The sequence below is a fragment of the Dasypus novemcinctus genome, chromosome 9 (genome assembly GCF_030445035.2).
Source record: "Dasypus novemcinctus isolate mDasNov1 chromosome 9, mDasNov1.1.hap2, whole genome shotgun sequence".
In the NCBI taxonomy this organism is placed as follows: domain Eukaryota; kingdom Metazoa; phylum Chordata; class Mammalia; order Cingulata; family Dasypodidae; genus Dasypus; species Dasypus novemcinctus.
Window position 1 is genome coordinate 92,244,058 of NC_080681.1, and position 25,010 is coordinate 92,269,067.

General features: G+C 38.3%; 1 protein-coding gene across 10 annotated transcripts in view; it reads left to right on the forward strand.

The window, feature by feature from the left end:
• FOXJ3 (forkhead box J3) overlaps positions 1-20,825 on the forward strand; it is a 153,707-nt gene extending 132,882 nt beyond the window's left edge. For all 10 annotated transcript variants that reach the window (XM_004477415.4, XM_071217511.1, XM_004477417.3 and 7 more), the window contains 6 exons: positions 2,197-2,371; positions 5,100-5,516; positions 8,398-8,499; positions 8,897-9,088; positions 15,270-15,377; positions 17,878-20,825. In XM_004477415.4, the coding sequence (XP_004477472.1) occupies positions 2,197-2,371; positions 5,100-5,516; positions 8,398-8,499; positions 8,897-9,088; positions 15,270-15,377; positions 17,878-17,993 (1,110 nt within the window). In that variant the 3' untranslated portion in view covers positions 17,994-20,825. The remainder of the gene's footprint in view (positions 1-2,196; positions 2,372-5,099; positions 5,517-8,397; positions 8,500-8,896; positions 9,089-15,269; positions 15,378-17,877) is intronic.
• Positions 20,826-25,010: the final 4,185 nt, after the last annotated feature.

Genomic DNA, 25,010 nt, shown 5'->3' on the forward strand with positions numbered 1-25,010 from the left:
GGTCCAGGGTTCAGTGTCCAGGGCTTCTTGGGGAGGGTAAGCTGGCCCACACGGATTGCTGGCTTATGCGGGAATGCGGCCCTGTGCAGGAGAGCTGCCCTGCGTGGGAATGCCACCTTGTGCAGGGAAAGCTGCCCTGTGCAGGAGTGCTGGCCGATGCAGAGAGCTGGCACAGCAAGATGATACAACAAGAGGCACAGAGGAGAGAAAATAAGATATAGCAGAACAGGGGAACTGAGGTGGCACAAGAGAGTAATCACTTTTCTCCTACTCTGGAAGGTCCCAGGATCTGTTCCTGGAGCCGCCTAATGAGAAATACAAGCAGACACAGAAGAATACATAGTAAATGAACAGAGAGAGCAGGGAACAGGGAAATGGGAGTGGGGGGAGGGGAGAGAAATAAAAATAAATCTTTAAATTTAAAAAAATAATGTGTTTTGGCTCCTTTACGCTATCCTCAGTCTGAGAAAGTTCTTTGAAACCATTTGCCAAGCAGCTTCTCAGTCTTTTAACAACACTCTTTAATGCTTTCAAATGGCATTGCTTTCTTTTTCACAGACAAAAATACTCTTCTTAAATAATATCTGAATTTGGCAAAAGTGAATAAATTCATGTAATATGCCTTTTCATTCAAATGAATAAAAAATAATTAAAAATTAAAAAAACAACAACAAACAATGGGTAAGAATTTGCTCCTCTAGTCATCTCATGTACCAAAATAATCACAGAATGTTCCACCAAGCCTTAGGTCACCCTGTGATTGAGCCTTAGCTATGTGGCCTATGTGGAGATATGTAAGGTTGCCAGGATGCCATGGTGGAGCTGTTCCCTATATATAATTCATATTTTTCTGTGTTATTGCAGATTCCTTATTAGCATAATTGTGAATGGCTGCATAAATGTTGATACCTTAATTTTTCAAAGCACTAAAAAAGTGGTAGCTTACCACCCCTTGATAAAATCTTTTTAAGAAATATAACTGATCACCTTTTGTTTCTAATTGTGCTATCTTCAAAGGGATTCTCCATTTTTAGATGTTCATAGTACTTCCCCCTTCCCACTTCCCTCCCTCATAGCTTATGGTCCTGATCTATTACCCTCAGAATTTCCTTTGTTTTTTTTACTCCTTCACTTCCATTCCCCTCAATTTCAGGTATTAAAAAAAGTATCCTAGAAATTAAGAGTTAGGTGTTTTGAAGCTCATTGCTGCTTAGAGCAATGACACACAATCTGGCACATAGTACTTAAAGTATTTGAGTTTAAATATATAAAAATTATTTAAATAAACAAATGCGATGTTTTAGTAGCTTCATAGGATAGTGAATTTGAGATCAGGTTTCTTTACAAATCAAAATGAAGGTTCTCCAGAAACTAGAAGAGTTTCAAGCCTAGCTCCTACTTATTTGTATGATCTTGGACAAATCATTTAACTTCTTTGAACTCTTTCTGCTCTTCTGTGAAATGTGGATGTTGGGTTCGATTTCTGTGGTTCCTGAAGCTCTTAAATCTGTCCTTAAATGTACCAATCTTAACAGAGGGTGGGAAAGCCAAAGGCAGAGAAGTTACTTCCTTTGGATTCCAATGTTTATACTAATGTTTTCAGTTATATATATTGTGCAGCAAACCCAAATCTGATACAGAACCACTGAATCAGTAGTTGTTTTAGTTTGCCAAAGTGCTGCCAATGAAAAGTACCAAAATTGTGTTGGCTTTTATAAAGGGTATTTATTTGGGGCAAAGGTTTAAAGTTCCAAGGCTGTGAAAAATCCAACTGAAGGCATCATAAGAGGTGCTTTCTCATCCAAGTCAACTGCCACATGTTGAAATAAAGATGGTGGGTGATCTCTGCCTGGTCTTTGCCCTCCCTCTCTCAGGCTCCATTGTTCTGCCTTCTTCCCAATTTTAGCTGCACACTGTCAGGCATAAGGCTCATCTCTTCTTGAGTTGCTCTTTGTGTAGTGAAGACTCAACCTGAGTCACTCCTCACCAAAGTAGTCCAATCAAAACCCCTAAAGCAATCTTACCAAGTATTCTAATCAGAGTCTCCTCAGCTGGATTTAATGCAATCAAAGGATTAGATTGTAAACTAATCTCTTTTACCCAGAGAAACAGATCAGTTTACAAACATACTGTTCTTCTTTTTGGGAGTCATAAAATAATTTCAAACTGTCACAGTAGTGTTTTCTTTTATTTTAGGTGTCAAACCATCCAGAATCAGTCTCTCAGTCCTTAACTCCTCAGCAGCAGCCACAGTACAACCTAGCAGAACGAGACAAACAACTACTTTTCTCAGAATATAATTTTGAAGATCTCAGTGCCTCATTTCGGAGTTTGTATAAGTCAGTTTTTGAGCAGTCCCTTAGTCAACAAGGTAAATTTTTTAATATCTTTTTTTAAGTGTGATTTTTTTTAATTGAAAAATTTTATTTTTAAGGATAATTTTCATGGAATAGCTTTAATGTTTCTTTCACCTTAGAACTTTGTCGTCATAATCAAGATTGAATAGCTGTATTATGCCCTTTGTGCCTTTACTCTCTATGTATTTATGCCTGGAGTCCTGTCTTGAAGGATTCTGACACTGTGTCTCCACTACATGGGAAAGACTGCCATGTTTAATTAGTGATGTCTGGTGTGTGAAGTGTTGGAGCAGTGAATGTTGCTTTGCAAGAATAGATATGCCTAGCCTTTGTGTTCTGACTAGGTATTAGCAAAGACATAGCTTTTGGAAAGTGATGGTACCAAATCTGCAATTCAGTGCATGGCACTTGTAAGTGAACAGATTGGCTAATGGTGTATTCTGGGTCATGTTTTATACAACATACTTAGATCAGATTTTAACACTAACAGTGGTTTTATATCTCTACCAAATGCTGGATTGTTGCTGTAATGTGTTATTGCCCCATTTGCTGCTGGTTTAATTTTGGAGTCTTGTGATAGGGTCAGGATATTACATTATGATGGTAATTCTGTTGAAGCATTTCCTGTTTACTTTGTTTGGCAGATTAGCTATTTATACCCAACTCAAGAGAGAGTACCTGTAATATCTTCTTGTAATGAATGCTAGCTTTCTAAAAAGCCATGTATTTAACAGATATTTCTTGAGACCCTGCTACATGCTAGGCACTTTTCTCGGTACTGGGAATACAGCAGTGAACAAAAGAGACAAAAATCCTTCTTCTTTCTTATAGTTTACATTTTAATATTTAATATTGGTCCAGTGATATGAAAGTTAATTTTGTATACAAATGTTATATATTGATGAATAGTAGCTAGCTGATACACGTAGGCCACTTTATGGTTAGTGTTTGAATTTAAAGGAAGATTCATATATTTTCTCAAGTTTTGTCTTAAAATAGTTTATCTGTGAAAGTACAAAAGAGAACTAATATAAGACTTTGTTAAGTAAATCAAACCTTGGTAGTCATAGAAAATTACTGCATATAAAATAACAATGGTGACAATTTCCCAAGACCATAATGCCGTTTTATCACACTGATAAAAAGAACTTCGAGAAGAATTGTGGTTTCTAGTTTCAGTGCTACCTTAAAGTCAACTGAGTTAACGTCACCTCTCTGAACCTTAGCTTCCCCATTTGTACAGTGAAGGGGAGGATTGTACTCATTCAGTGGTTTTCAGATTATTCTCTGCAGAGCCCTTGGCTTTAGAAAAGGTTTTAGAGGCTGCTGGAAGAGAAGTGTGTGGATGAAGAGGGACACCTAGCAGGCAGCCCTCTTTCCCTGGTTTGGAAAAAAAAACAATTTTATGTTCATGAATTTTACATATTGAGCTTCTAAGAAATGTTTTGTTTATTTTAAAAATAATATGAGATTGAAAATGTTGGTATAGCTCATATTTGGGCTACCTCTTAAAATGTGAGGGTTTTATTGGAAATAGATCATTAAATTACTGCTTTCTTTGATCTTACTGGAATAACCTATAGATTCCCTATAAATGACAGTCTTCCAGGGCCAAGGCAAGCACTAAACTCTTCTAACTATAAAGCATTAGTTATAAACAGTTAGACTTTTAAATTATCCTATAATGTGCTCACATGCACTTTAATTATCAATGACAAGTATAAGAATTTTATTTGTGTGGACAGTCTGTAGGGATATGAAAACAGCCTAATTATATAGAAGCAAACGTTGCAATAAGATTTACAAAACTGAACATTTACCTGTAAACTAAATATACATTATTTTTAACACAGGGCATTTCTGACCTAATCTTCATCAACTTCTTAGCTGTAAGATTTACTGAGCTTATCCTGCATTTGTACTTGCACTATGGCATGTGGTTCTCACAACAACTTTTATGAAGTAGATACTATTATTACATCTATTTATAGTTGAGGTAATTGTGGCTCAGAGAAGTTAAGTAACTTTCCGAAGTAGCATAGTTTGTAAATGACAGTGCAGAGACTTAAATCCTCTACTTTCCGGTGCTATAAAGTATATACTTTTAACCCCTAAACTGTATGTATTTCAAGAATGTTCCGTAAGAGTAATAAAGAACCCTGGAGATTGTTGTCTTGTTTTAGTTGTAAGGATCCTAGTCACTTTGAACTTAAAGTTTTTAGATTAGTCAGAGAAGATCAGAAGTAACTAGGCTTGATTTACCCCTCCTCTTCTGTCAAAGCCTTGGTCTTCAGCTCTCTAGACATGTTCAGTGTGACCTAGCACTTTTCCCATTTTTTCCATTTATTCATCTTTCAAGACTCAACTCAAATTCTGTCTTTTCAAGGAAATTTTCTCTGTATCTTCAGCCCCATCCCAGCTGAACAGCAGGAAGTAAAGTTGTTATTGTAATGCCCTCTGTAAACCTTTGCCTTAGCTCTTCTCTTACTGGACAGCATATTCTTGTTAAGGGTCTTTTTCTTCCACTAGTATGAGCTTCTCAAGGGCAGGAAATGATAATTCTTTTCAGTAACTCCAGAACCCAGCGCATGATGGATGTTCCAAAAACACTTGTTAAAGTGAATCAAAATTACTACCTGACAACATAAACCTTTGCTCCATAAATAATTTTGCAAATATTTGTCATGAAAGTGTACCTGGAATCTGACCACAAATGATCTTGCTTTCTCTGACTGTTTTTAGGTTTGATGAACATCCCTTCCGAATCTTCCCAGCAGTCCCATACTTCGTGTTCCTATCAGCACTCTCCTAGCAGTGCAGTGAGCTCTCACCCACACAACAACCAAAGCAGTCTGTCCAATAGTCATGGCAGTGGTCTCAACACCCCAGGCAGTAATTCAGTTGCACAAGTCTCGTTGTCCCACCCCCAGATGCATACACAGCCATCTCCACATCCACCTCATCGACCGCATGGTTTACCACAGCATCCACAACGTCCCCAGCATCCAGCAGCGCACCCGCAGCAACACAGCCAGCTCCAGTCTCCTCACCCTCAGCACCCATCTCCACACCAGCACATACAGCATCATCCGAACCATCAGCATCAATCGTTAACACATCAGGCACCCCCTCCCCCACAACAGATATCCTGTAATTCTGGTAAGTTTTTGTCTTCCTGCTTGTGTTTAGCTAACTCTGAATTAGGATCTGTCCTTTGTTATTTGAGATTCATGTAGTATTTATTACCAAAACCCTTCTCATCTCCTTTTGTGTTCCCTGGCCTATAATTGCAACTCATTCAATCCATAGATTGAACTGAGATTTTCTCGTTTAAAATTATTGTAGCAACATAGCATACTCAGCAACCCTTGCACATTTTGGTCTCAGCTCTTATTTTGTGCCTCTGCCCATCAAAATTGTTTTTGTGAGCATTTGAAAGGAAAATAGAATAACAGTCTTGTTTGCAATCTGTTTTGATGTAGTGTTATGTAAAAGAAAGACCTATATGTGAATCCTTGTTCAGACACTTAGGTTCTTGGGCAAAATTATTTAATTTCTCTTAGCTTTATTTTCTCATCTGTAAAAATGGAGCAAAAATACACTGGTATATAATGTTGTTAAAAGGATCATACTGAGGTGACAAATACGAAGTGCCTAGACTAGTACCTCACTTGTAAAGGTATCTAGTAAATATTCACCCTCTTCCCTTTGCTTATTCCTGCCAAATATGTCATCTTAAAATTATTGCAAAGGAAGAAAATATTTGTCATATCCCGATTGAAAGAAATCTGTTGCTCTCAAGATAGGTCACAATGGTTTCTAGTGAGGTTCTTAACTGACGTTACTCATGGGCTAGGCAGTCTTTGCACTGCGCAACTCCAAGGGGTGCTCTGGACATAGACTGCAGGATAAATGGGACCTGCTTGGAGTTGTGCAAAGAACAGGTCTTTTCCTCAGCTTGCCTGCATGTCTACTTAGCAGCTATATCACCGATGAGAAATGTAGTTCTGGAGGGATGAATTTCTAAATGCTAGACACTGCTTTTTCTTATTCACCAATTAAAAATTGATCATTGTTTCAAGCAATAAGATTATCATCCATACTGTCTTTTATGTCATGACTTAGCTATAAAACTTTTTAAAAAGTTTTCTGAAGTTATTTCCTTATTTATAATCTGAGAAAAAATACTGTAAGGTTTTTGGGAGAATTAGATAAGCTACAAAAAGACATTACAGGGTACCTGGAACTTAATAAGTCCTTGATAAGTGTTAATTTCATACCCCTTCCCTGCCATGCCCCATAATTATCCATGAAGATATTTGAGGCTTTAAAAATCTGAAATTAAAGGTGTCTTCATAGTATTTTTTCTTACTGTTTTTGTTGTTTTTCCAAAACAGTAAAATCCTATATGTGTTTTTAAATGTAACAAATAAACTTAATTTTTTGTTTTAACAATTAATTTTGTTTTCCTGATTACTATTTCTAACTAGGTTCTAGAATAAAATTGAAAGTTGGGTCTAGTTTCCACTAGACAGAATGTCCTCTAAAACATCTGGAAATGATTTTTTGATGTATGCCTAAAGAAAACCCTTTTTTATAATTCTGTTTTAGTGTCAGTCACTATTGCCTATCTTTTAATGACAATATGATCTTTAGAAATGCAGCCTTTAATTGATTTTGGGGAGAGACTAATGATAATAGAGATTGGGTATCTGTAGAAGACAGTGATGCTCTGGTCATACCTTTCTTTAATTCCAATGATTGTGGGGTGGGGGTTGAGATAGTATATTACAATTGCAAACAATCCATGATGTGCTCCTATGCAGTCTATTAATACCAATGGTAGCTCACCAGAGAAGGAAAGTAAACTTCCACCTTGGGAAGTTAGAAATAATCATTATAACTATGATAATAATGAATCTCTTTGAATTATGAATTTCTTAGTTATAAACTGGGACTAAGCAGTTGTCTTTAACAGAGAAGGAAAGGGAGGGAGCTAATGGTTGTTTGAATGCTCATTATATGCTAGGCAATTTAGATATATTTTCTCTTATTATCCTCCCAAATCAGGTAAAATTGCCACATTTTATAGATTGGAAAAGTACATCTCAACAGAGTTAAGCAATTTGCTCAAGATCACCCTGCTGGAATAAGTTTGGAACTGGGATTTATACCCTGGTCTGTCTTGCTTCAAATCCTATGACACCATTTCTTCTAAAAGGACTAAAATCAACAAACATTTACTGAGTGGGTAGGGTTTGGTCACCCACTCTCTCTTAAGAGATCACTTTGTTTTTGAGTTGCCAAAGCAGCATTTATTAACGGAGCCCCTGCTTAAAACATATCCCTGCCTCTAATAAAAAAAAAACAGTGCCCTAGTTGCTTGGCTTCCTTGTAAGAAACATCCAGTCTTACATCGTCTAATTGACCTACCATTTAGTCTCTTTAGCCTCAAATTCACACTTTTCTGGTTATTCCCAGTCTTTGGGAAAATATATATTTAAAAATAAGCCAATACTCTAAGTTATACTGTGTGTTGCTTCCAAATATGAACCTATCCCAAAAGTTATGAAAAGAACATGTTTTTTAAGGTCCTAACAAGACAAAAAAATGAACTTTATATAAGGGAGAAAACCTGATTTTCATGACTTGTCCTGTCTGGTCATTTATTTATACTGTACAAATATAAAGAACAGTATCAAATTTGACATCATAAATGATATGGCAATTTGCAAGCTGTCAAAGTAGAGCTTAGACGACCTGGGTTCTAGTCATAGATCCATCATTGTGACCTTACTAAGTTAGATTATCTCTCTGGGTTCACTTTCCTTTATTGGTAAAACAGAGAGAAATAATGTGCTTCCTGTCTGCCTTACAGAGCAGACATCCCAATATAACATAATGGGTATACTTCCCTTTGTAAAACTGGTCAGGGATCTGCCAGTGTCAGGAATAAGACTGGCTCATTTTCTTCTCTTTCCATGCCCTTAAAAACTTTTACCATCAAAGATTTTTAGTGCTGTCAATATTACTTTCATAGGTGTTTCAAATGATTGGTATGCAACACTTGATATGCTAAAAGAAAGCTGTCGAATTGCCAGCAGTGTTAATTGGTCAGACGTAGACCTTTCACAGTTCCAAGGTGAGTGTTGGTTCCTTTTGACATAAGCAGATACGGATGGTCCTTATTTCTCTGATAGATTATAGGTTTTTTTGTTCCTTTGAAGTAGAAATAAATATCTTATATAGCATTATTTTTGCACTTGGTAATATGTTTAAAAATGACATTTTGCAAAATTCACAATAAAATCTTTTAACCAGTTGATGTAGCATAGTGTTACAGATAAGAGATCTGAAAGAAATTTGGCCACATTTAAAAGAATTGGGCTTTGAATAATTTTCCTTAATACAATTTCTTTGCATTGGGAAATCATTATTCCTGAATGAAGTTTTGTGGGCTAAAAAAAAAATTATATCTGGCTATTTTCATTGCAGTATTTGCAGAACTATACTAACTATTTCTAATGCTTTCCTCACAGGTTTGATGGAGAGTATGAGACAGGCAGATCTCAAGAACTGGTCTTTAGATCAAGTTCAATTTGCTGATCTTTGTTCCTCTCTTAATCAGTTCTTTACACAAACTGGCCTTATTCACTCACAGAGTAATATTCAACAAAATGTTTGTCATGGTGCCATGCATCCCACAAAACCTTCCCAACACATTGGAACAGGTATAAACTTAAATTATCTTCATATTTTTCTCTATTTCTCCTTCATATGAAATTCAGAAACTATCTTAGGCAACTGGTACATTGTTGATGGTATCAGTGATCCATTAACATCATTTTATTTATAAGAAAAATGAGTGAAAACAATTTATCTAAGGTGCATCTTAGAAAAATCGAGGTAAAAAGACTTTTTCTGTTATGATTTTTTGTTTAGAATTAACTTTTGTGAATGTTAACCTTTTATTATTAACAGACAAGGATTAAATATGTCTTAAAGATACTTGACTTACATCTTTATAGGAACATACTTACGAAGTTATATCCATTTAAATTTATGTAGATTTGCAGTAAAAATAAAAATGTTTTATATATTCTAAGAATGTTAAACAAAATTAAAATTTGAAGTGTATTTGAAAAGTAGACAGAATGGTATGTAGCTTTGTTGATATTTTATTCTGGATCCAGAATATTTGCTTGTTTTTTGTTTGTTTTGTTTTTAAATCACCCCCACCCCCACCCATGGCTCTTTCATGTGTTTGCTCGTCATTTTTTGCTTGTTGTTTGTGCTTGTTAGCTTGTTGTTTTTGCTCATTGTCTTCTTGTGGAATTTTTTGTTTTTGTTTTTCTTTTGGGAGGCATGGGGAACCGAATCTGAGACCTCACATGTGTGTGGGAGGCAGGCGTGTAACTGCCTGAGCCACATGGCTCCCCTGCTCTGTGTTTTTCAATTCACTTTTTTCTCTAGTCTTTACCCTTTTGGCTGTCTTTTCTACTCTTGTTTGTGGTGCCGGCATTTTTCTTTCTCAAATTTCCATTTTGTAGGAATTTAATATGCAAGTTTTTTGCTCTTCATTTCAATCACTTGCCTTATTCTCCAAGTTTGCTGCTTTTCTGTACGTTAACTTGGTTTTACATTTCATGTTAACAAGCCCTCTCATTTCTTTATTAGTGGTTTCTATGGCTATTATCCTGTCTTGTTTCATATCTTTTGTCCTCCCACAATTCTCAATCAGGCTATATCTCTCTTTTTATGAAATTTTTATTTTTATGTCCTCTGATACAATCAAGATTGTCCATAATTTTTGCTTTTTTCATTTTGAATAGCTTTTCTTCCCTTGTTAATTGTCTAGCCTGAAACCCTCATAACTGTTTGATTCTGGTGACTATTTCATTCAAAACATTACAACCATACAAGGGCTTCATTCAGTGTCTGATGTATAGAATGTACTTAGTATTAGTTGAATTTATTGAGCGTTGTCTATGTGCCAGACACTACTTTATTTTTTTATAACTCTTCAACTTCTCTCTCTCTCCCTCTCTCTCCTTTTATCACTTCTTTTTTTCTTTTCTTTTTTTTATCTTGCTGAGATACACGTTTCTAAATATCAAGATCTATATAGATCTGCATGTGTCCTCATTTTTGCTTTCTTCCATTTTATCTTTTTTGATATCTTCTTCCAGTTGGATAGCCTATTCTTGTCATGTCTTCTTTAGTCTTCTGGTAGGTTGCCTCTTCCCTCTCTCCCCCCACTGGTTTGTCCCTTTGAGAATTCATCACTTTCATTTTTTCCATCTTGCTTTAAATACTAGAAAGGAATAACCATCACCCACTGGACTTTGTCCCTTCTTTCTCCTTTCTTCTTTACTTCTTCCCTGTTTAACTAAAACTGTACCTTCTAAGTGCTGACATGTTCTCTTCTTTGCCAGATCCATCTCTGACCATTTCAGTCAGCCTTGAAGAGTGCTAGTAAGTGAATTTGATAGCATATGTGTATATCAGTATCCCTGTGTGTTTGGGAGTGGGTACCTCTATTGCTCAAAAATTGTTGCCTGGAGCAAGCCAGGGAAGCCTAGAGGGACAAGTAGAAGGCATGGTTCAGTCTTGAGAGAAGGCCATCTCAAAATGTCAGTGTACATGTTAGCCATTAACTCTCCTTTTCTGGACATCTTGGTCATGGAAAAAGTTCTGTGATCTGCTGTCCTCTTATCGTAGAGTAGCCAAGCACTCTTGGATTCTCTCCAGACTGAGATCTTGGGTTATTTTCTTAAAGCCCTTTGTTACCAAAGATGTGGTCATCTCTTCTTGATCCTTGATTTTGATTATTTGGTTCTGAAATTCTTTGATTTTCTACCTCTTTGTAATGCCAGAGCCCTCATTTTCTGTAGGATCCATGCACTTCTTTCTTGATTCTCTATGCTACTCTAATGACGTACTAGCAAAGTCAGTTTTTCCTCAGTGTTTATTTCTTTCCCCATCTGCCTCACCATTTAGTTTCTTAGACTCCAAGGAGCTTTAGCCAGGCCTAGCCTGCCGATCATGTTGGCCTCTGCCAACACCTTCTCTTATTGATTCTGGAGCTCTAAGTATCCATCACTTTGTGTCTACTGATGTCTATTCACATATGATCAGTTTTTATATGCCCAGCGTCCTTATCTTGTTTTAAGTCCCAGCCTCTTTTTGTCCTTCTATCTTTCCTCCTCTTTGCATTAAATCATTCTGATATCTCACTTCCAGATATCTTTACCCCCCAATAATTCTTTGCCACCTTTTCTTAGAATTGTAGTATAAGAGGAGACTCTAGAGAACTGTTAATTTTATTTCTTTATTTAACAGGTAAAGAATCTTTGATCCAGAGAAAGAAAGTTACTTGTTCAAAGTTACACAGTTTATTCAGGTATAGGTTTTAATACCCAGAATATAGCATGTCCTTCAAACTTTCCCTGTCATTCCTGTTTCAAGGTTCCCCCTTTTGGAGAATACTTCTTTGAGCTCCTTAGAGACCCTCAGAATTAGTGGTCTAGTATATTCGTGTGGAAGGAGGAAGGAAAAAAGAATGTTATAGAATAAGTTGTATCACCTCTTTTTACTAAATCATTTTACCATTTGTCTTGCCTAACAACTTCTAAGTACTCTAGCTGGGCTATTTTTAATTTCATGCTTTGCTTAAAGGTCCTTACATATGAGTGGGCATGTATTCATTCAGCAAACATTTATTTATACCTTTTCTTTGCCTGACTATATATTGGGCCCTAGGAATAGAGAGGTGATTCCTGAATAGCCCCTGATCTCAAAAGAACTCACAGTTGGGTAGGTGAGACAGGTCCGTTAATAAACACAGTACATTAGGTGTAAGTGCACTGGGAATACAGAAAAAGAGGCTTAACTGTCCTGGAGAGATAGGAGGTTTCATAGAAAAATGACTTTGCAGGATAAGTGGGGTTTTGTGAGATCGAGAAGTCAGATTATGCTTTTTCTCTGCTCAAAACCTTCTGGTGCCCATCTTTCTCAGTAAAAAATAAAGTCCTTTTATATGATTGCACACAGTCTGCTCCACCACAGCTCTCTGACATCGTCTCCTTTTCCCCTTTCCCTGCTCTCTGCTCAACACCACTGACCTCCCTGCTTTTGTTTGAACACACCAGTCATGGTCCACCTTCTCAGAGTCTTTGCACTCACTCTTTATTCTGTCTGAAGTGGTCTTCCCCCATATACACACGATTCATTTCCTCATCTCCTGTTTTTCACTCAAAAAGCACCTTACTCAAGCTATGCCTTCCCTGACAACCCTATTTAAGTGACACCCATCTTTGAGAATTTTCTCTCCCCTCTCCCTGCTTTGCTTTTCCATACCATTTATAACATACTCTTTAATTTACTTTATTATGTTTGTTTCTCCCTTCATACTCACCTCCCATTCCCCACCCCCTGAAAATAAGCTCCATAAAGGCTTGGAGTTTGTTTTTTCATTGCCATATCCCTAACCCAGAAGAGTGCTTAGCACATAAATACTTCTTGAGTGAATGAATGAAAATGAATGGGTATTTGAAAAGAGACTACTTTAAATAATTATATTGTGATTAAATCTTTTTTAATTCTCATAACTACATTCTAAATGTTACAGGGTCTCAAAAATCTTTGAAAATTGTCTTGGAAGTTAAAATTACTTGCTTAGGAAGTTCAGACAGACTTGTTCAGACCCTATAATGAGAACATGGGGAAAAGTGAGGAGTAATGGGAATTTCTATATGAAACTAAGAGTGTTAGGACTATGATAGAATTTCAGTAGTTAAGACTTTAATTTGTAAGTGTCTGCTTTTTACCATAATCCTCTAATTCCCTCCTCTCCCCCTGAATTTAAGGTGAGAATTACTAAGCCATAAAAGAGAAATGAGAAAAGAAATATAAAAATAGATTAATCTCCAGTAAATTTAGTTTTGTCTTTTGATTATAACAAGCACTAATGATGTAGATAGAAAGCTAAGATTTTGCAGGATGAAGGCTGGGAAGTTGTTGGCAGGTGAGAGGTCATATTACTCAAGAGTGGTGTGGCCCTTGCATCCTGGTGTAGCCTTTAGAAAGTTTGCTAGCTGTGTATGTGAAGGCTGATCAGCACTTGGGTATAGGTCCCGCCACCCCTTAGGAAATACTAGAACTGTAGCTTATGTATGTTTTCTCCTCTCTTCTGAATTATCAGTATAGTTAATTGGTCAAAGAGCTCAATTCTGACTATAAAATTTACTATAAAAAGAAATCTCATCTTGGGAGTCAGTGGCTGGTTGTCAGAAGTTCCAAGATCTGTTCCCATTTCTTCTCTGGTCCCATTTCTTCATCAACAGCAACAGAAGTGGAGGTTGGATTAGATCATCTTTGAGGCCATCTCAAGCCTGGACAGTCTGGCTTTTCAGTGGGAGGTGAAAACCTATGAGCAGCCAAATATAATATGCCCTACCTTGAATGGAAAAGGAAGTTTTTTCTTCCCTTTTTAGTTTCTTCCAGGAAAAGAGTTGATCTTTTTTAGTGACATTACAGCATTGGTAGAATACCAGTGTAATTTGTTTTGAAACATTAGAAAACCTTAGGGAAATATCTTTTTCAAAATTCTTATGTTCCTTACAAAATGAACTATTTTTTTTTTTTTTTTTTTTTAAAGATTTATTTATTTATTTATTTCCCCCCCCTTCCATGGTTGTCTGTTCTTGGTGTCTATTTGCTGCGTCTTGTTTCTTTGTCCGCTTCTGTTGTCGTCAGCGGCACGGGAAATGTGGGCGGCGCCATTCCTGGGCAGGCTGCTCCCTCTTTTCACGCTGGGCGGCTCTCCTCACGGGCGCACTCCTTGCGCGTGGGGCTCCCCCACGCGGGGGACACCCTTGCGTGGCACGGCACTCCTTGCGCGCATCAGCACTGCACGTGGGCCAGCTCCACACGGGTCAAGGAGGCCCAGGGTTTGAACCGCGGACCTCCCATATGGTAGACGGACGCCCTAACCACTGGGCCAAAGTCCGTTTCCCATGAACTATTTTTAATGGTCCTTCTTTCCCATGGGTTCTTGGTAGAGGGGCCATGATGTTTCCCCCCTCCCTGTCAATTCTGCATTGCAGGGCAATGTAATTTGACATTTTGAGGCTGCTGTACTTGGTGGCTAAATATTAAATCATATTAATATCAAATATATTAATTTAAGAAGCTTCTGAAATGCCATTTAAATGAACTCTATGTTTCCATATTCCCATTTCAGAATAACGTTTTTAATCATGTTGGCTTGGTGTGGCTCTTTTATCTTTTGCAGATCTTTCCTATCACTTTTACCCTCAGTTACTTTGTTAATCAGCTAGGGTACACATGGTTAGGCCTGCCTTGATGATGAGAAAAATCAAAGCAATTGACATAGTGGCCAATAGAAAAAAGAGTCAATGAGTTAGGAGATCTGGATTCCTAGCTCTGTCAAAGTAATATATGTCTGGGTAAGTCAGTTTAGCTTTTCTAAGTCTCAGTTCCCTTTTATGTAAAATGGGCCTAATAATCCCATTGTGGGATTAGTAGAAGGCTCAATTGAAGTAATTAATATGAAAATGCCTGTGGATTTTTACAGAGTTAATGTTGGAGCCAGAATTATTACAGATGTATTCACGCCCAGCCTCACACCATGTTCAAAAAGGCCAGCACCACCTTTTAGCAGAATTTTAGCATCTGAAATGTGTAATTTTTTCCCCCTCTTTTCCTTTTCATCTTACCTGCGAATGAAGTTTTAAGGAACAGTTTTATTAAGATCTTTTTTTAATTTTTATTTTATTTAGTTTTAATCTTTTTTTTTTTTTTTCATTTTTATTAAGATCTTTTAAGGCTTGATTTTTTTTTACTTTATAGTAACATGTTTTCCCTCTTTTCTGTTTTCAATCTGATTAGGAAATTTGTACATAGACTCTAGGCAAAATCTCTCTCCTTCAGTGATGCCACCCCCTGGCTATCCTCATATCCCACAGGCACTCAGCACTCCAGGAACAACAATTGCAGGTAATTTTTGTATGTGTGTTGCAGTTGGTACCCAGAGTTTAATATCGAACAGTTTTAGCTGTCCCAAAAGTTAACCAGACCACCTCAGGAAGGAGTGAACTCTCTCTCATGGTGTGGATATGTGTGCAGTGTCTGGACAGCTATTTGGTTTCAGTGCTGGTGAAGGAATTCCAAGTGTTAATTGGTGTTAGGACTGTGTTTGTGTTTTAGTTTGGTAAAAGCTTCTGGGAACATTATACCAGAAATGGGTTGGCTTTTATATTGGAAATTTATTAGGGTAAAAGCTTACAGTTCTGAGGCCATGAAAGTGTCTAAATCAAGTCATCATCAAGAGACCAGCTACTGGCAATCCTGGAGTCCTTTCTCACATGGCAAGGCACATGGAGGTATCTGCTTCTTTTCCTGGTTTTTTGATTCAACTTCTGGCTGCTCCATCTATGGCTTCCTTTCTCCTGAGTTCCTCTCTGAGCTCTTGAGTCCCTTCTCTCCTCTGTGTGTGTCTGCATGTTTTCCCCATTTATAAAAGACCTCCAGCAAGAGGACCAGCACCTACCCTAGGTCACACCTCACTGAAGTAGTCCAGACAAAGCCCCCCACCACTACCACCACCACTGAATCTTATGCTATCAAAGGGTCCCACACCCACAGGATTGGATTAGCTTCAAGAGCATGATCTTTTCGGGGATCCACAAAAAGCTTCAAACTGCCATAGACGATATAATCTAAAGTCCTTTTTATCCCAGGGTTCTATGGTTCTAATTATTGCCCTGACTTCCTAAGAGGTCCAGGGGCATAGAGCTATATAAGGGTCTTAGATTTTCTTGAGGCTATTTTACTGACAGGAGCACTGTAACTCCTGTTGATTCTGATGCAGTTTCTCCAGCTCAATTTCCGGATAATACCTTACAAAGGAATTTCAGGAGTAACTAGTTCATAAAACTTCTTTTTCCTATGTTTGTAAATGTAAATAAAATACACTTATAGCAGGGAAATAGGACATACTCTTAGAGCTGAATGGACTTTAAGAGTCACCTAGATAAGGAAACTAGAGACTCAGGGGATAACTTGCTCAAGGCCAGCCAGTTTTTATAAGTGGACAGACCAAGACTCAGTCCCAGATGTCAGAAGTCAAAGTTAATTGTGTTTCTCATAAATCACATTGCCTTTTACTTAGGCTGTTTGAGGGAAAGATAAGGTAATGGGGGGAGGGGGTTAAAACCCCAAAGGTATTGTGTGTACGAGGCAGTAGTGGATGAGGAGCTGGGACCAAGTGACATGTCCTGTGATAAAGGGGAAAGAATAAGTGTTGTCTCTCCTGGAGCTCTTATCAGCAAATTGTAGGTGGCATGAAATGGTCCTCAAAACTCTGGAGCCAGGTGGCCAGAGTTTGAATCCTGATACTTCAGCCCTTAATAGATGTACGAAGTTCATCTCAGCTTCCTGTCTATAAAATGGGCATTAATAACACTACCTAATTGCAAGGATTGTTACAAGGATTAAATGTGTATTATATAAAGCACTTAAATTAATGCCTGGTACATTGTAAGGAATTTATAAGTTTTTGTTAAATAAATAGAGTAAATACAGGCATCCTGCAATTCTGTAAAATTGTACACTAAAAATTAAAGGGCTTATGAGAAAAGTAAGATTAGTGACAGACTATTCAAAACTTTGTGATCAAAGTACTAAAAAAAAAAAACAGTAATAATCCAGTAAAAATGCTAGCCTAATTAAAAGGATATGCTTAATTCCTAATAAAAGAATAAGTTCTATAAGTAAATACAGGTCTTTACTTGAAAATAAGAAAGAAAAAAAATGGTGAAACTTGTTTGAAAGGGGAATCTGTCAAGCTCTAAGGACAGAACGCACAGAAATAGGGGAGCAAATGGCCAGACTATTCCAAGAAGAGCATGGTCAGAATGGGCATCACGTTTTCAGCTGTGTCCCTCCATGATTTACTGCATTTTCTGTATTCACCCGCTGTGACTTAATAGTGCAAAATTTAACTTGCTTGGGAAAATTGAATATGACCTAGTGAGACTTCAGTGTTACACTGATATCATTCTCCTATTATCATTCTCATGTGAGCCCATTCATATTACTGAACCTGGTGGAACAGAGCAGACTGTAAAGGAAATGGTTTGCATCAGCACTTGAGCACTGTAGCACTCATCTTATGCCCTCCTTGCTAGAGCCTGGTATAATGGAAGGAGCATGAGTTTTGGAGTCAGGTGAACTGTGTTCAAATCCTATCTCAGCTCTTAACTAACTGTATGACTTTGGGTAACTTGCTCATCCTCTTAAACCCTTTTAAACCCTTAAACCCTAACTCCCTTACCTATAAAATGAGTCTTCAACCACCTTTCTTAAAGACTTAGGAGATGGATTAGTGAGGTAATGGGTGCTTTATATCCAGCACATATGAAATGCTCAATAGGGTTAGTTGATTAATTCCTTTCTTCTCTACCCAAGTCATTACTGAATTGCTTCCTTCTTCCAGGTCATCATGGAGCCATGAACCAGCAGCACATTATGCCTTCCCAAACCTTCCAAATGCGGCGCTCCCTGCCTCCAGATGACATCCAGGATGACTTTGATTGGGATTCAATTGTGTAGGGCTTATTTCCACAAGGCACCAGACCGCAACGTCACCTTTTCTGTACAGTGAAGGGAAAGGTTTAAGAGAATCCAGTGGAAAGAACAGAATTGCTGATCACTTTACCAATGTTAACAAAATTTCTTTTGAAGACAATCAGAAAGATTTTAGCTGGATAACTTAACTGCTTTTATCTGACCCAAACAAGTACTACATGTTTGTCTCCCTGCCAGCTGCCCTCTGTAGCTCCTAACTATTGTGTGACTTGGACAGCTTTTTGCATATTTGTGTCAGTTTGATGTTGACCGCAAGTGCCAGACTGATGTTTCAGACAGAGCCTGTTTTGCTGCAAGCAGTTTATAGATACATACGTGTAAATATATATACAGAAACTACTGAAAGGCTTCAATTTTTTTCTAATTGGATTATTGTATCTCAAAAAGAAAGATAATGTGTTTTTATTCCTTGTTAGGCTATTTTCTGCAGGATGCTTTCCATTGATGTAGGTAACTGAAAGGAAACATACTTTTCCAAAGTTTAGATCTTCATAATCTTTGCCAGAAATTGGATAATGAGCTTAACCCAGTCAGCCAAGGAACCCAGAATTTGATACTTTGCAAAAAATCCAAAAGGGTGTGTTGTTCCTGTATAAAGAACTGACCAAATTTGTTTTGATGCTTGGAGGATTACAGAGTTTATATTGTACCTTGTCAACGTCTGTTTTCCTAAATCTGCATTATAACGACTCTGAAATTTAGCTAGGCATTGTTTTGCTTTTTAAACAAACCAATGCTTCCACATTCACTTAAGTATTTATTATTCCAAAGTATTATTTTAATATTTATTACTATCTTCTGTGAAAGTTCAGGTCCTATTGGGTTCATTAAGGAGAAATGCAGTATCTGAAAGCACAGAATTACTTTTCTTGATAAGAGTTTACAGACAAGACAATCAGTTATTGTCATTATCTTTATCACTCCTTTTACTGTGTGAGTGTCTTAGCATTCCTGCTGATTGAGATTTATTAGCAAAGTAGGATTTTTCTGGGATTTAAGTCAAGAGTTCACTTGGACAGCAGAACTCAGCAGGGCAGTATTTATGACGCAAGTTTCCCCACTCTTTTCATTTCATTAGCACTGAAATGAGGGTAGAAACACACAGATTTTATTTGCCTCAATGCCATTATTAAGTGGCATGCTGTGTCTATTGTCATATCTGTCCTGTGTATCCTTGTGTACATGACATTTGGTCACTTTCTTTGCAGTGCAGCCTGCCTCTTAGTTTTTGTGTGTGGTTTTGTTTTGCTTTGTTTTGTTTTTTTGGTGGTGAGTGATAGTGGTTTGTTTTGTTTCATACCATAATTACTTTGCATAGATTGATTGTTAGTTTTATAATAGAAATAGAAAGAATGAGATTTTTAAATGAATAGATTTTGAATTGATTCTTTAGACCAAAAAAAGGCAGAATTTCTTTCATTCTAATGGGGAAATGATATGTTCCATCAAATCAAGGAGTTGTACTGCTCACTGGTAGCATTGTAGGTGGTCTCTGTCAGCCATGCTCAAATTACTTTAATTAGCCTTAGTGACTCTGTCATTGAATGATCTCTACTCGAAATAAACAAATATCCTTGTGTGTATGTGTGTGTTTGTGAGTATGTGTGTGTGTGTGTTTTAACGGAGTATTGCCTTGAATGGATCACTGGGAAGCCAGCCATCTTAAAAGGACTGGTGAGGTTGGGGAAGAGGAAGGGCTTTCTGTTACTCTGTTGTTTTGACCCTGTTTGGCATGAGAAAGAAAGCTCAGTTCCAGTCCCTCGGATCAGTAAAACTCAGAAGATTCTGGAAAGGCAGCCAACAGGCCCCTATTAGAAGAATCAGAGGCAAGATGATAGCAACCTGCAGAGTAAAAGCTTGAAAAGGGGGTGGGAGGGTGTATTTTCAACAGTCCACTCAAGTCACTCTTTTCTAGACACCAGAATAGCTGTTTTGAAACTAATTGCTTGGGTAGCAATGTGCGCACTTTAAAATATTTGGATATTGGAATGCAGTCTCATACTGAGTGATTTGGGTAGAAACCAATGATGAAGATTTTACAAATTGTGTGAAGCTAATTTAATTTGGTAATCGTTTACTGATTTGCAGTGATCAATATTTTTATGAGAATTTAAACTTACTGAATATAGCCCTGGAGGCAAAAGCCAACTAGACTCATCCCACTCTCCTGTGATCTAGGAGTCCAGGACAGTCCCTCTCAGCAGGCCCAGCCAGTCATGTCCAGAGAGTCCCTCTAGTGGCCATTTTGGCTGGTAGTTAATGCAGAGCAAGTTCGGTCTTCGGCTTAAATAGACTAAAGACTGTTGGAGGAAAAAAGTAATAAATACATGCAGTCAGTGTGGCACTCTGTCCAGGAGAATAATCCGACTGGCATTTGTGGCAGTTTTTGAAATGTAAATGTATTCATGTGTGTTCCTGTAAATACGTGTCTCTCAGATGTCCTTTGAAGTGGGAGGGAATCAATCTGGGGATAATTTCAAATGGAATAGAGTATTTTGATATTGCTCATTCAGAGGGTGGTGTGTACATATCTATATTGTATATATGTGATGAAACTGCATTGGCTTTTTGTGCAAACACAACCTGCTCTCTGTACTGCTGTTGGACAGTCAGTGTTTTAATGTTTCTACAGTTTTGCTATTGCACGATTTCACATTTTGCCTCTATGATGAACGGCACCCATTCTTTGTAACTGTTTAGTGCTGTAAAGAAATATTCTAAGTGTCATTAGGATTGTTGCTGCCAGAACTGATATGCATGAATGGCACTTAAAATAAATATATTATGTTAACTCTATTTACAACACTGATTGGTCTCTGTTTTGCTATATTCAAGGGAACAAGAGTGGCAATCTGGATCCAGAAACTGCAGCCAGTCCTTGAAGTCTCTGAGGTTATGTCACATGCACCACTGCCTCATAATAGTAACTGCTGCCATTTATTGAGCATCTTACCAGCACTCTGACCTTGGGGAAGTTATTTAATTTCTCTGAGCCTCATTTTCTTCATTTACAAGAGCCTACAAAATGAGGATAATACCTACTACCTCCTTGAGCTGTAATGAGATTAAATTAAATTAATACATTTATATATGGAGCACAGTACCTGGCACATAAAAAATACTCAGTAAATGTTAGCCATTAATTTTTCTCATCATCTTTAATAGTAACAATAAATGGCTAACATTTATTGGGTACTTATTTTATGTACCAGGTGCTATGCTAAATACGTATTTTGATCCTCGTTTTATAGATAGGCCAACAGTTCAGATTGTGACTTGCTCAAATCCTTTAGCTCATGAAAGGCATGGCTGAGGTTTGAGTCCAAATCAATTGACTCCCAAGATTCATAGTCTTTTACATGATTCTCTCTTACTTCCCAAGGGAATTCCACTATCCTCCCACTTTTGCCCCCAACACTGCCTTCCCAGAGAGCTATTTCCAAAAAGTGAAGGTAGAGGTTCTTAATATTTCCAGGGTATATACTCTGTGTCAAGCGTTCCCACTAGAAATCCAGAGATGAGGAATCCACAATTCCTGCCTTTAGGGAGTGCAGACTTGTCCAGGACAGGCAGTAAGTAAATGGCAGTCCAGGGAGACGACTCCGAAAGAGCAGCCTTGGCAAGGCAAGACTGGTGGCTAGGGCTGGGACAGTGGTTTAGAAGTCTTGGGGCTAGGTATGTGCTATTTAAGTTGAGTCCTCAAAGGGTCCTCAATAGGAAGAAGGTATTTGCATTCATACTGCTGCTTGGAGCCAGACATAGGAACTAGATTAGCTTGGGGGATGGAAGTTGAAGAGGGAGAATAGGTGTTGAGTTGTTGGTCAAGGTCCAAGCACAACAATCTATAAAGTCAGTGGTGATATCCCTATCTTACTGATGTGGAAACAGGCTCAGAGAAGCATAGTAACAACCAGATCTAAAGTGTGTCTCACTCTAGAAAGAGGAGTCTTTCCACCAATCCCGTAATCCTACCCGAGGCCTCTTGCTACTTCTAATTTAACCCATACAACTCTGCCAGAAAAGTCTATTTATCTCAATTATACAAGTAGGGAAACTGAGACCCAAAAAGTTAATTTGCCTCAGTTCTCACAGCTAGTAGAGGTTCTGGGATGATTCAGTGTAGGCCTGACTCTGAAGCTCATTTCATTTTACCTCACTGCCTTCAAAAACAAAGGAATTTTCCCAAGGCCAGGAATAGTGACTACCCATCACATGGGTGTATGTCCCCTAGAGGGAGGGTTGTCAGCAATGCTTCTGAAGGACTATTGAGTGGTACAGTTAAGCCTGACTGCCTTGTGCTGATTGAGGTGCAGTTCAAGTGTGCCTTTGTGCTGATCAAATGAAAAAAGTAAAGGATCATTAAGATGCATGTTTAATTCTCAAAGCTTTAACAAGTTACATTTATAGATGTGGCCCTTACCAGTCAGGTAAAGCAATTCTGAAAATCCCTGTAAGCATGAGCATTTATGGAAGGGTCGACTATATCTAAATGTCCTAGAATTCACAGAATTATCCAAAAAACTTCACATGAAGAGCATTCTTAAAAATCATCTAATACATCCCACACATTTTGCTGTTGACAACATTGAGGCCCAGAAAGGGAAGTGACTTACCCAAAGTCACACAGCTAGTTAAGAAAAATATGAGGGAAGATGGCTGGAAAATGTCATTTGCCTGGCAGCAATTTAAAATTCTTAAGTGCATTGTCTTTTTTTTATTCAACTGTTCTTTTATTTTTTAATTATTTACATTTTTTATTTTTAAATGTACAAAATGAAGTAAAAAAAAATAGAAAAAAATAAAAACCAAAAGCCAATTATTTGAAAAGCTTAGTAAAACTGAAAAAAAAACCCAGGTAGACAGTTTCAGCTAATGTAACATCCACATGTAAAAAGATCATTCTGGGGAAGGGGGAAAAGGGTTTGATGTTGGGTATATGGGAGTCCCCTATATTCGTATGTGATTATACTGTGACCTAAAACTTTTCTGAAGACATAAAAATAAAAAGGATGTAGACACTGAGGAAAAAATGGAAAAGATAGCCTTGCCACTGTATATACAGGGCAACCGCATTGTTTACTCTGTCTATACAATAACATGATAATGGAGTACTGTCAGAGAAGAAACAACTATAGAGAGAATAGTGAGGTACAATGGATTTGCATCATGAATGCATTCAATCAAATCGTGCAAATTCAATTGTACACACGTGGCCAAAAATAGAATAGAGAATTTAAGTAATGGTGTAGAGGAATGTCCAGCTGTGATGAACACGTGCCCCAGAGAGAGTGAGATGGAAGAATCAAATCTGAAATCATAACTAGTATCTGTTTCCATGTCTCTCTGCATGAGCATCTCACCACTGCATTAGATTCCAGTAGCTAAAGATACACATTGCCCTTGGGTGCAAGCCAGCCATGTCATCTGGTACAATCAAAAATAGACTTTTGGGAAGTGGATTTGGCTCAACTGATAGAGCGTCCACCTACCATATGGGAGGTTCAGGGTTCAAACCCAGGGCCTCCTGACCTGTGTGGTGTGCTGGCCCATGCACAGTGCCGATGCGTGCAAGGAGTGCCCTACCACGCAGGGTTGTCCCCTGTGTCAGGGAGCCCCACACACAAGGAGTGCACCCTGCAAGGAGAGCTGCCCAGCATGAAGAAAGTGCAGCCTGCCCAGGAGTGGCACTGCACACACACAGCTGATGCAGCAAAAAGAGACACAGATTCCCAGTGCTGTTAACAAGAATGCAAGTGGACACAGAAGAACACACAGTGAATGGACACAGAGAGCAGACAGTGGGCGGGGGGGGGGGGGGGGGGGGGAGGGGAGAAATAAATAAAAATAGAAACAGACATCACCAAGGACTAGAAAAACTGGCCATTTGGGACTTCTTGAGACATGGTGTGTTTTTCCCCACCATGGTACCTTCCTAAAGGATTTTCAAGAGTGACTTTGAATACTTCCCTGATCCCTCCTCTGTGTATTATGTGACTAGTTAGCATGTGCAAGACATAGGCTTGGTAAGTGGCTGCACCATAGTCAGAATTCAAACCCAGGTCTCCAACTCCACAGTGCTGACCTCAGAGGTACAGAATAGTTCTGCTACCACAGATTAACTACTTGTTACTTAATGTTATTCCAAGCCCTTGGTGCACATTATCATATTTATTTATTTATTTATTTTTTAATATTTATTTATTATTATTTTTAATTACATTAAAAAAATATATATGAGGTCCCATTCAACCCCACCACCCCCGCCCCCCACTCCCCCCACAGCAACACTCTCTCCCATCATCGTGATACATCCATTGCACCTGGTAAGTTCATCTCTGCGCATCACTGCACCCCATAGTCAATGGTCCACATCATAGCCCAGACTCTCTCACGTTCCATCCAGTGGGCCCTGGGGGGATCTACAGTGTCCCGTAATTGTCCGTGAAGCACTATCCAGGACAACTCCACGTCCCGAAAACGCCTCCACATCTCATCTCTTCCTCCCGTTCCCCACACCCAGCAGCCCCCATGGCTACCGTTCCCACACCCATTCCACATTTTCTCTGTGGACATTGGATTGGTTGTGTCCATTGCACACCTATGTCAAGTGAGGGCTTAGATTGCACATGGGTACTGGATGCACTCTTCCCGCTTCTAGTTGTAGACACTCTAGGCTCCATGTTGTGGTAGTTGACCTTCTTCAACTCCATGTTAGCTGAGTGGAGTAAGTCCAATAAGTCAAAGTGTAGGAGCTGAAGTCTGTTGAGGCTCTGGGCCTGGGTGTCATATTATCAGTCCAGAGATTCAAATCCCCTACATATATCTTAAACCCAGCACCAACTACAATTCCAATAAAGTAGCATGCAAGTCTTGTGAAAAGAGATCACCTCTGAGTCCATTTCCATCACGCAGAAACACCAGCTCCAAAGAAGGGCCATCTGTTATGGCAGTGAACCCCTTCTGCCATGACCATAGAACCCG